Here is a 12,500-nt window from a genome sequence, read left to right as displayed (position 1 = left end):
TATAATACCTATGCATAACTAAGACCATGAATACTGTTAGTAATGATCAATAAAACTTTCATCATAATCCCAGGTGGTGTCTATACCCTCTCCATCAATCAGTGCCAAGATGTCAGGGAACCACTTTCATGAATCTATGAAAATGTATATTTTTTTCAGTAGCATTATATTGTTTTAAAATACACTACATCACCAAAAAGGGATAAAAAATAATATCCAAGAAAGTTTTCTCTTTAACCCAATATCAGCGGGTTTATGTTCTCTCCCCTTTTAATTTTTATGAATTTTGATATATATAGATGGCCCCATGTGTGCTCAGCCATCAAGGAGTCTATCAGTTGGCCCTACTGACTGACCTTGATTCCTCCATTTCTTGAATTGGCGGAAAAATGTGTTTTTCTTTCTAATACTATTAATATTGACCTTGTTTTCAGTCTTATTGATATAATGATTATTAAATTGTTATCAAAATATTAATAATATCAAAGACAATAAAACAATAGATATGAAGCTTTCAAAAAATCAAGGAAAAGGGTAAACAGGTGAGATAGGTAAGACTAATAGCTGTCTCTTAAGTGACTAAGCACTTGTAGAGCCATCTATGTATAAAGGCAACAGATAAACTTTTATTACAGTGGGCATGGCACTGTAGTCTTGCCACCTGTGCTAAATGGGTTAAATACACTTCAATTAATCATGTTTCTACCTTTTGCCATCCTCAAACTAGAAAATTTTAATTAACTAAATTATTAAACCAGTGCTATAAAAGGATACGGCACTAAAATCAAATCTCCTTTCATCAAGAGTTCCAGTAGGGTCCTTGGGTCACACAAGACATCCCTTCTGATGGTTGCCTCCATCCCAGTAATTCCTTCTGCCAGGCTAACCATTGCTTCTGAACTAAACATCTCTCCATGCTTGGTAAAGCCTCTTCTCCTGGCCTCCTTCAGTAAGTCAGCAACATCTACAGTCTCAGGAAAGACTTGAGATGCCATACTAAGAGCCACTAAACCACATCTAGAAAGGAAAATTACAAGTATTTGTCAAGTGATTTGACTTAAGTAAGTAAGTGTACCCTATCTGTCAGCTCTGTGGCACATACTAATTACAAATAGTGAAAAAAAATATATATTTCCAAACTAGCACACCTATTCCAGAATTTTCATAACCAAAGATCAAAGATCTTTATACTTACTGTGGTCCCTGTTGGATATTAGGCCGTAGCTGAGTATAGACTGACAGTGTTTCTGTTTCCTCTTCCAAAATTCCCCAGTCCTTAACATTTGCAAAGACTTTCCTTATCTCTTCTTCTGGTGAGGGGAGTGGTAAATCACTTCGGTTGATGACAACCTTGCCATATGGTGAGATTGAGAAGAGACAGGAGTTGGGAAGGCCAGGTTTAGGAGAAGTTAGGCAAATGTTAGGTGGTGGAGGTGGAGGTGTATACTGAGATTTATCCTCTGATGATGTAGATGAAGGTGCTGGTGGTGGCACAGGGGGGACTGAATAAACTGGAGGTGTCACATTAGATGTAAGCATGGATGAAGATGAAACAGCTAATGCTTCTGTTGCAGGTTGTGCTGGTGGAGGTGGAGGCATGGTAGGGGGTTCTTTGGAACTTTCTGCCGAATCTGAAGTAAAAATACTTACTTGGTTAGAGAATTTTTTATCATTGTCCACATGAGATGTGAGATATGCCCCATTTGATACAATTTTGGGGGGAGGTGGAAGTGGTGGAGTTGTAATTAAATTTCTTGGAGGTGGAGGAGGAGGAGGAGGAGGGAGAAGTGGAGGAATGAGGGGAACAGAAACTGATTCATTTGGAGGGGGTGGAGGGAGAGGGGGTTCAGACTTGCTTTGGGAATCTACTGGAGGGGGAGGTGGTAGGGGTGGCTCTTCTTCAGACTCTTCTTCAGGGGGTGGTGGAAGAGCTGGTGGCTTATCCTCAGTATTCACGTCCAACTGAGAACTGGAATAGGTGGATGAGATTGTAATGGCCTGAGCATTGGTTTGTTCCTCTTTACATGATATTCTTGAATCTGCTTCATATTCACTTAAAGAGGGAGTGGTAGCTCTTGCTGTGGCACTGGAAGTTACTGGAGAACATGTTTCTGAGTTTCTAGATGATGCAGAGGGTTGAGGTGTAGATGGTGATGAGGTCTCCTCTGGAACTGGAGTCAGTTTTGGTGTTGGACTAGAGGGAGTGTTTAGAGATGATATTGGAGGTGGTGGAAGTGGAGGAAAATCAATCCATTCATTCTTAGAAGCCGGAGTATGAATGGCTGATCTGGGAGGTGGAGGTGGAGGAGATTTGCGTATTGATGTAGATCGGGGTGGAGCTGGTGGGGGACTATGCCTTCTAAGTGTCGTCTGGGGTGGGTTGATTGGAATCAGCATATACTGCCTAGGAGGCGGTAATGGAGCACTCATGCCTGGCTTGGGGGTGTTGACACAGGATCGAGGGGGAGGCGGAGGGGGAGTCTTGGCGTGGGGCACTGGCGGAGGTTCAACAACATCTTCCAGGATGCTGTGAAGGGGGGAAGAAGAAGACAATAAGGTGTGGGAACCATTAGTTGGGGTGTGTGAAGCACTGACTGAACTACTTCCTAAAACTGAAACCTGACCTTCAAGTTTATTTTCATGACTAGACTCTGGGAAAACCTGTTTGTCTGAACTAACTATAGGTATACTATCAGCAAGATTACACTCTGGTTCTAAATTTTCGCCATTATTGTCCTTTCTTTCATCAATATCAAAAACATGAATTTTACTTTCTCCCTGATCTGCAATGGTGGATGTTTTAAGGCCAGTGCCAGTAGTGTGTTGTATGGATGATTCAGGGAGAGTGATTAAGGCAGGTGCGGCATTCTGAACACTACAGACATTCTGTGTTACATCATTAGTTTGGCAATCATCACTCTTGACAGAACCTATGGGAGATGGGAGGGTACTTGACTGTGAAACTGACTCTACATGAGCTGAAGGCTGAGTACTCTCACTCTGTGGGAGTGGCTCTGCAAATGAACTCTCTGGGATTTTGACGCCATTGGTTATATGAGGCTGCTCTGACACTTGTGGACCACCATTTTCCACTTGTTTTTCTTGTACTGGTTTAACATCTAATTGAGTTTTTACGTCCTCATTTTTATTGTTGTTGAGGACATCAGCAGTGTGAGATGAATCAGAATCTTTTCTACCATTTTGTTTTTGGAGTGTTGGTTCACTATCTTTTTCCTGAGGTTTGCCATTTTCTGTTAGTTTTTTCTTCTCTTCATTTATGGTTTCTTTAGCATTCAAAGCACCTGCTTCCTCTAGTGTTTTGTCTGACTCATTTGAAGGAGAGAGAGACAGCTTTTCTGAAATTTGATGTGTATCCTGTTGGATACCTGTAGAAGCTGGTAAATCTGCACATAAAGTTTGTAAGTTACCAACAGTAGCATTCAATAACTGCAGAGCATTGTCAGATTTTCCAGAAAGTATTTTGGGTGAAGGCGACTTTCTTGAAGAGTCTTCTTGAGAACTTCTGGCACTCACAGGCGATGGTGTCCTTCCTGGGGCTACTGTACCTCCAGTATTTGTTTCACTGTGTGGAGAAGTAGGAGATATTTTTGACTGAACTGATAATGGGGATACTTCAAGCTGAACTCCATGGCTCGGGGTAGGACTCCTTGAGTGGGGGAAAGATGTAAGTGGCTGTCTCCTCCTTCTAGAGTTTGGAGATTTTGGTGGAGTGCCAGTGGGTGCTCCCTCTGAACCCTGGAAAACATCTGAAACTGAACCTATTATTGTTGGTATTACTAGACATGTTTGAGTGGTATCTTTGGAAGAGTTTGCTCCTCTTTCAGAATTAATTTTGTCAGTTTGATCATTGTTACTAGTCAGTTGTTTTCCACTATTCTCTGCCACAGTTGTTGAGGCAACTTCACAATCAGGTTTTGTATTATCCTCTTCAGCTTCAGTTTTATTCTCTGAACTGCCCTTTACCAGTTGCTGGGAAATCTCTTTTTCTTCTCCTAACTTCTCTTTGTCTGTCATATTAGGTCCACTGGCAGTACTCTCTTGGTCTGCCTTTTCCTCATTTTTCATTGTTTGTTCTTCATTTCCCTTTGAATCATTCAGATCAGCAAGTTCATCAGATCTGACTTCTATATTTTCTTTATCATCTGGATTTTGAATATTATCATCATCTTCCATACCTTTTGTCTTCTGAGTTTCTTCACTCTCTGATTTCTCAAAATTTTCCTTTAATGTATTATTATCAAGTTCTGTATTTGGCTGTCCTTTTAACTCATTACTTACCTCTTTTTTCTTTTCATCTACGTCCTCATGATCAGGTTTTACTTCATCTTCTTTGCTACTAGAATCTGACTGTGCAGAGGTATCGCTGTTTGTTGGAGTATCCTTACTTTGTATACATTTATTAACCTCCTTTTCTTCACATTCTGATTTCTCTTGTCCATTTTTGTTAATTTCCTCTTCAGTTCTTGATTCATTTTCCTTATGTACATTTGATTCCTCTTCTGTGTTTTGTTCTTGAGTTTTACATTCCTTGGTTTCAGAAGCACCATCACTCTCACTGTTTTTCACATCAGGACAATCTTGTTTTTCCTCCCCTTGTCCTCTTCCAGCTTTACATGCCTTCTCGCCACTCCCTGCTGTCGATTCCCCCTGTCCCATGAGGTCGTTGGGCTGGGAGTCTTTGTTTTCACCTCCCTTTTCATTCTCTGATACCTGTGACATCACAGAACTGCCCTGGGTTGATGTAGATTTCATGTGAGATTCGGAGGATTGTGATGCCACTAACCTTTCTGTATTGGTGACCTTGTGATCAGGACGATGTTGTGATGACGCCATTGTTCTTGCTGAGGAGACAGCGAAGGTTGAAGAATGAGGGGATGGAGAGAAAGATGGACAGACAAGATGTTGAGAACCAGATGACGCAGTGCCCTCACTGGTCACCAGAGAGCTTTCAGATAGATAGGGAGTAGATGATTTAGAGTCCAGAAAAGGAGAAAGTGAGCTGGGTCTTGAGGTAAATGCCTCTGTGGGAATGGGTGACGGTATTGGGGTTGTAGTTGGGTTGGTTGACAAAGGAGTAAGGTAGTCATTAGGGACTGGTGTTATGGTACAGGATTCTGTGAATGCTGGAGATGCTGTTGCTGAAGCCATTGTACTGTCAGCAGTTGCATAAGCAGTATCTGAAACCCCTGGGGATGATGAGGAGAGCATATAAGCATCTGTAGTAACAGCAGTGGTGAAGGTCGTTACACTGCACGTGTCTGCTTCCAAGGCTAATGAATCAAAATCCCCTGTTGGTGACAAGGTGTCTGCTGCAAGGGAATCAAATTCAGCAGAAATGGTGTCACTGTCGGTGGGGAGAGAGAACAAAGACGGGGGTTCTGTGGAGAATGGGGACGACATTTGCGCCATTTCTGTGGTAGAGGTGTTGGCGGTGCTGGGGAAAACAAGGGTGTCCAGATCTGACCTCTCTGTTATCACATCATTTCTGGCAGAGAGGGAATCATCATCTTCATTTCCCTGTGATATATCTTCGCTTGTTGATTTGGGCAAAGGAGACAACGCATCATCTGAGGTAACTGTTGCAGATAATACATCCTGGCTAGTCTCTGACATTTGGGTACTTGTGTCCATGCTGTCAGGAACAAGAGATAGTGTCAGGTCAACAGGTGTAGAGGATACAGATCCTACTGTCTCAGAGAGCTGTGGTGTGACCTCGGGTGTTTCCATATCTATAGTGGAGTCTTTACTATTATCATAAAAGTTTGATGCAAAGGTCACATCACTCGAGGGCGGCGTCATGGTGAAATCATCTGTGAACTCTAGCGACGACGAAGTGGGAACTGGCGAGACTCGGAGGGCGTGAGGGGGCAGTGGGGAGAGGCCAGATTCAGGAGTGAGGAGCATAGTGGCCGTCAGAGTAGATGATGACACCAAGCTTGAGGCTGGACGGCCGTTGGCGGAATCCTCGGTTACGTTCTTGTCCGGATACGCTGTGCTTGTCTCCCCTCTGGTCTTCGATTCTTCCCCAGACGCTTCACAGGAAGACTCTGGAGAGCCTGCGCTGGTGGCGATCTCCGACGTTACAGCCAAAGCCTCCGCCGCGGGGGTGTCTGTGTGTGTTATTGCAGCCAAGTTTTCTTTCGACGCCTGTCGCACGGGCGGCGTCGGAGGAGGAGGAGGACTAGGACGAGGGGGAGGCCCAGTTCGAGGAGGAGGAGGAGGGACAGGAGGTGAAGCTTGTGGGAATTGCTGTTGCTTCGCGGCCGAAGCAAATTGTGGTGGGAGCTGCGGATCGTATTCTGACTTTACCTCTGGCGAGGGCGGGTCGTACGAGCATATGTACATCGGGGGCGGTGGGGGCGGTAGGTCCATCATGAGATGGGCCGGGGGTGGGGGAGGCAAGTCCTCCGATGAGAGTTCAGGGAAAAGGTACGAAGGGGGAGGAGGCGGTGGAGGCGGAGAGGAGGAGAGGGAGTAGAAGTCTGGAGGAGGAGGAAGGTCGGGCGGGGGCGGAGATGCAACCGAGCCTAAGTCAACAGGTGGAGGGGGAGGTGGTGGAGGAGAGGAGGAGGGCGGCGGGGGTGGAGGACAAGATACAGGTGGGGGCTGAGGCGGGCCTGGTGGCGAAGACAGCGCTGCCGCAGAGGTCTGAACGCTCGCCATGGCGGAGGAAGAAGTGCTAGACTGAGCGGTGTCGGAAGACTGGGCGGTTTCTGAGTTTTGAGCAGACAAGTTCCTAGGAAGAGGGACAGGAGGAGGTGAGGCAGTTACAGCAGAAGTAGCAGCAGGAGTGTCAGCAGTGGTGCCTACAGCTACGGAGGCCATTCTACCATCTGGGACAAGAAAACATTACAAAACAGGACGAATCCAAACAAAGGTTATGGCCGTAATATAATCTGACACAAGGGAAAGTTGCGAGTGATATCTAGAAATCACGTCTCAACAAAACGATAATCTATAGAAGCAGTGGGACACTCACTGTATAAATTCATGTCATGTTGTGAATTAGACCAAACCTGATATTTAGACATCACGTACTAAACACGAATGTTTTGTGTAAATGTACTGCATCATTTGATTATACTTTATAAAATGAATTATGTCTATACATTATCAATATCATCACTTTCCTATAATAACCTATCAACATAAACATGCAGTTAATGAAAATAAGCACAATACTGCCCATTCTATATCGCACTTAGGATACAAAGTGCTCAAGATTTTTTTTTTTTTTTTTACATTTACTTTTCTAGACAACGTATTATTTATCGACGCTTATCATCTGTTAGTGTCTAGGAAGTCGTTTAGTGTTTACTCCTCAGCGTTTTGATAGATTGCCTTCCATCGTACATGCTTTCATATGCGCTAACTCTCCCAGGAGCGGAACTAGTCAGGCACGTAGACTGTGATGTACAGACGCATTTACAAGCACATGACTGCATTTGATTTCGCGCTTGCACTTCGTCCGGAGGCACTTGTCTGTCGGAGTTGCGGTGTGACCTCAGCTGTCTATTTGTAAGAATTCAGACGGGAGCGTGTTTAGCCCCACCCTCTGGGAATGCGCATTTATAACCCTCAGCCTCTCGCTCGTGTTAGTCCCGCCCAATCCTGACGTCTCTGGCACTAATAAGCTCGCATAACTTCAGCGTGAAATTCAGTTTCCCCGATTCGTGTCTGGACTAATACAACTAATACCGAATCTGTTAATACGCAGTATATACCAGGCTCATAAGTCGTTACTGATCTGTGGGAATTTATTAACTATTGTTCATTCTTTCGGCGTAGATACAACTAATAACAATAATCTGTGAACATTTAGTGTTCATTACGTTGGATTATACATATTACCTTAAATTCACCTGTAATTACCAGGTCATGTACCGGGGCCATGCGTAATGAACAACATAATAGGTGTATTGGTGCCGGAATATAATTACACAGCCTCCCGAAAGCCTGAAAGTGCGTGCTGACATCCCCAAACGGCCATCAGTCACAACCTCAGAGAAGAGCCGGGTGCTGTCAGCACGGCCGACACGGACGGCGGGAAACAGGCCTTTCGGCTGCCGCCACGAGACGCGAAGAGGAGCCTGGCCTCGGGCGAATCAACGCAGAGTTTACACGGTTAGGGCGGTTTACCTTGAAGGCATGGATATATTGACGGAGAACATAAATAACATGAGAGGGAGATAATGTAGAACTGGGAGAGGCAAAATAGGGAGTGAAAATGCTCACAAGAGAAGAGAAACAACCAAGGTAAAATGTAGACATTAGTTAGTTCGCAAATAACAATAAATAATAATAATAATGAACTACAGAAAAGACTTTCTCAATTACAGTCAAACAGTCATATATACAAAAAAGACATTTTACTGAACATGCGGACAACGAATACCGACATCGATAAACAGGGCTTCTACTTATTTCAAGAATAGAATCCTTTCGACAACCATATTTATATACAAGAACAAACTATCTGTTCTATTCTCTTGACTTTCCGTTCTATCCCTCTCTATATTGTTTTCCTCGTTCTTATTGTCTTCTATCTCTATGAACGTCATATTCCATTGAGGGCGAACGCTAAGCTGAGACCGAAGGGAAATGACATACGAGCGAAAGCAAACCCGTTCATCTGATTTAGCAAACCGTGGAATGTTGGTGTCTATCAGTTATGCATTGCAACCCGAGATGCATGCATAATTCCAACTATAAGCGCTGATACACATATATACATTAGACGCATTGCGCGCGCGCGCGCAGACACACACACACACACACACACACACACACACACACACACACACACACACACACACACACACACACACACACACACACACACACACACATACACACACACACCGAGTCAACAAACCCACATGCAGACTCAGTCATGTCTACTTATAAAAGATATATATATGCCTGACTAGAAGAAAAATATAAACTGCATGAATTTAGGAGCGAATTTAAGAATGTGATTCGATCTTAATGGCGGTTGAAGACGTACAATCACACCCTAAACATACCGATCTTAAAAGGGTTTTACGGGATTTAAACAGTGTCGCATCGCGTTCCGAAGCCCCGACACTTGCGCCTCCTCGGCCGAGACAGTGAGATGTGTCCGCCACCTCCCCAAAATTCCTTTCACGATGGAATTCGTCACCTTCAGAAACAACCCTACCAAAGAAGAGAAGCGTTTAGTAAAAGTAAGAAATAGCGTCTCCAATAAAAGAAAGAATTTCCGGAAATACCTGAGGCGCCATTTTGCCCTACGTCCGCTTCTCTAAAGCCAGACGGATATGGGCGTGTGTCTCGCGCGAGAAATCTCTTTGTCCTTTGCCACGAGCCTGATTTAGTACGTGAGAGGGAGAGCATGTGTGTGTGTGTGTGTGTGTGTGTGTGTGTGTGTGTGTGTGTGTGTGTGTGTGTGTGTGTGTGTGTGTGTGTGTGTGTGTGTGTGTGTGTGTGTGTGTACAGCTGTTACGTGCCATGTATTGTAGGTCTCCTTGGGTGATGTTATGGCACTGCCTTTCGGCTGTTGTGGCCGTTGTTTTGACGCGATAATTACGAAGCGAGTTTCCGTTGGCGAAGTGATTTGCTGGTGACTTAGCAAAGCCGAGGATGCAATGTGCTTCCCATAGCGCGAATAAGACTCGCTGCAGAACATCTCAACGCCAGTCTGCCTCTCCTCCATCTAGGGGCAATTGCAACAACATAATAAGTGCCATTTCCTCTGTGCCCTCCGTCGCCCTCCTCATCCCTCCTTCCCCTCCCTCACAACCTGCGCGTCGAGGCCCAAGCCAGCAGTGACCCGCGGGGTAACAACAGCACTCGCCGAGGTCTCCGCCAAGGCCAGACAACGCACGCCAGGAAGGACCAATAACCCGGGAATTACAACCCCTTAAGGAGCCGGTGCCACGAGTGATATGTGTCACCAGGCGAGAGGGCCGTAAGTGCCGGGTTCACAACGCCCCCTGCCCCCGCCGGCCAGTCATGCGCTTGTCTTGGGTTCGACGCATTCCGCTGGCCCTCCTCATCTACCTTCGTGCATTCCTCTTCTGTACAAGCTACACTACTCTGTTTTCAACTATGAACATCAACCATTCCATCCTATTGTTCTGATTTGTATATTCTAACATAGTCTATGTGGTCCATCATTCATTATATATATTATATACGTATACATATACATATATATATACATACACACACACCAATATATATGCATATGTATATATATACATATGCATATATATAATAAATAATATATATATTATCAATTATATATATAAACAAACTATATACATACAATTATATATATATATAGACAGATATATGTAAATATATGCACACACGCACACACACACACACACACACACACACACACACACACACACACACACACACACACACACACACACATTATGCATGTTTGTGTGTACGTGTGCGTGTGTGTGTGTGTGTGTGTGTGTGTGTGTGTGTGTGTGTGTGTGTGTGTGTGTGTGTGTGTGTGTGTGTGTGTATTACATATTTATACATTATATATATACACATACATTTATAAATTTATATATAAATACATCCATTATATATACACATACATCCATTATATATATATATATATATATATATATACATATACATATGTGTACGCATTATATATATATAATATATATATATATATATATATATATATATATATCGCTGCAATGCAAGCTTTTCATAGCCTGAACAACGCCAGCCTCTATCTCGCGCGGCCCAGGCGGCTCGGTCCCTGGTGTATGCAAACACTGGCGTGGCAGCATCTCGCAGATTCAGAACCAGGTACGTCACTCCTCCCTTGTTCATACATGAATAAAAATACCACGTCGCAGCAGTCTGCCTCACTTACTGCTTAAACAGTGTCTCGTCCCAAGGCCCTTTGTATGCATTGTGGCCGTGGGATGTGGATGAACATGTCAAGTGCAGAGCTAGCGGTTAGTACGAATGACAGTGGAAAGAATGAAAAACATTATCCTAAACTGGGCGGCTGCACGACGGCAGATAGCGTCACGGACAACATTTCATCCTACAGTGGTGCATTGTCAATGTTTCCACAGTCTTTAGCGCAGTACAGCATCGCTTTGTCTTCACCTCATCTAAGTCAACTCCATTAAGATTTTCTATCTTTACAGCTGTTGAATTAGCTCCACACCAATAAACAATAAACAGCAATTTTCAAATATAAATGACTTACAGGCTCAAAGACGACCAGAGTGGCAAGGACACACTTACGAAGGACACTATTTGGTCTGGCTTAATAAACCTCTTAAATGAGACCTCTAGAAGCTCTTCCCACGAAGACCTGTTATTGATGGGTTATTAAGGAAGCGACTAGTATCTGTCAACCAAAAAGAAAAAGAAAACATGGAGATTGCGTATTTTTTTTCAAAGATGACTTAGTGAATTTCTAAACCCCCTTGATGGGCTGGCGCTAATAATGTCGCCACAGCCTACGTAAGCGCGATAATCGATGTAATTCCGGCACTTGCTTAGCGCTTAAACATTATTGTCAATTCTATCCAATAAAACAACTGCAATAGATTTACGATCAGAGCATTTTCATGGTAACCGAGAACAACTCGCTCCCCTAACACTAGCAAGGAAGGGAGGAGGAAATGCTGTAAGGAGTTTGACCTTGCATAAATGCCGACCGGCTGCATTTTCCAGTGAGTCGCACGTACCGGTCAACACCTACTACTGGATGCTAGATATATACTCCCACAGTGACTGTTACTAAATCTAACGACGTAACTGATAATTAGCTGACTGGCAGTTTAACCTATTCTGCGAGAAACATATTCACCTTGGGGAGTTCTTTTCCCGCCTAGCAGACAGTCATTCATAAACATCGGCTTCGCTTAATGGCGTCGAAATACGTCATGGCGGCGGCGCATGGCAACACAGCCCTTGCCTTGGTGTCTTATGACTGCCGTTTACAGAGTTGTGGCTTCTTTAACACCAGCTGCGAGAGGAAATTAGCCCTAGAGAAAATGGTTATGGGGTTCGCTGCTGACGTGTGCCATGTCTGAAAGCATCACGGGGAACGAGAGTGCCAGGCCGCGGAAATGAGGTGAGAGGTGAAGGGATGAAGGGAACAAATCAAGACAAATCGTGTACAAAACGGGATGAGGTTGAGGGACGTGGAGACGCGGCGAGGGAAGCGAGGCCTGTAGACAAGGGCAGGAGACATGAACGGGGAAAGGTGGAAGTGCGGGTGGCTGACGGACGAATCGGAGCCAAGGTGTGCGGGCGAAGGTCCGTAAATATTTGGACGGGAAACGTGACGGGCTGTACACAAAACCCGCTCGCCACAGGTTATTTCCGCGAACAATAACTGTTCTTTATAACCATATTTGACCTTGATAGCCTCATATATCACTGCTGCAGCCCTTATTACGCCAGTGTTTTACTTTAAACATTTCAGAATAAGATCTTCC

The 12,500-nt window shown here is 44.2% G+C and overlaps 1 protein-coding gene across 5 annotated transcripts in view; it reads right to left on the bottom strand.

Moving 5' to 3' along the window:
- The window catches only part of LOC125045072 (mucin-17-like), a 34,457-nt gene that overhangs the window by 1,960 nt on the left and 19,997 nt on the right, over positions 1–12,500 (bottom strand). For 3 of the 5 annotated variants that reach the window (XM_047642167.1, XM_047642158.1, XM_047642149.1), the window contains 2 exons: positions 1,196–6,854; positions 775–1,017 (listed from right to left, as the gene is read on the bottom strand). In XM_047642167.1, coding sequence (XP_047498123.1) covers positions 775–1,017; positions 1,196–6,846 — 5,894 coding nt within the window. In that variant the 5' untranslated portion in view covers positions 6,847–6,854. The remainder of the gene's footprint in view (positions 1–774; positions 1,018–1,195; positions 6,855–12,500) is intronic. The other 2 variants (XM_047642188.1, XM_047642177.1) reach the window with 1 other exon arrangement.

The sequence above is a fragment of the Penaeus chinensis genome, chromosome 3 (genome assembly GCF_019202785.1).
Source record: "Penaeus chinensis breed Huanghai No. 1 chromosome 3, ASM1920278v2, whole genome shotgun sequence".
In the NCBI taxonomy this organism is placed as follows: Eukaryota; Metazoa; Arthropoda; class Malacostraca; order Decapoda; family Penaeidae; genus Penaeus; species Penaeus chinensis.
Note: the sequence above shows the minus strand (reverse complement) of the source record. Positions and strands in the feature narration are given on the sequence as shown.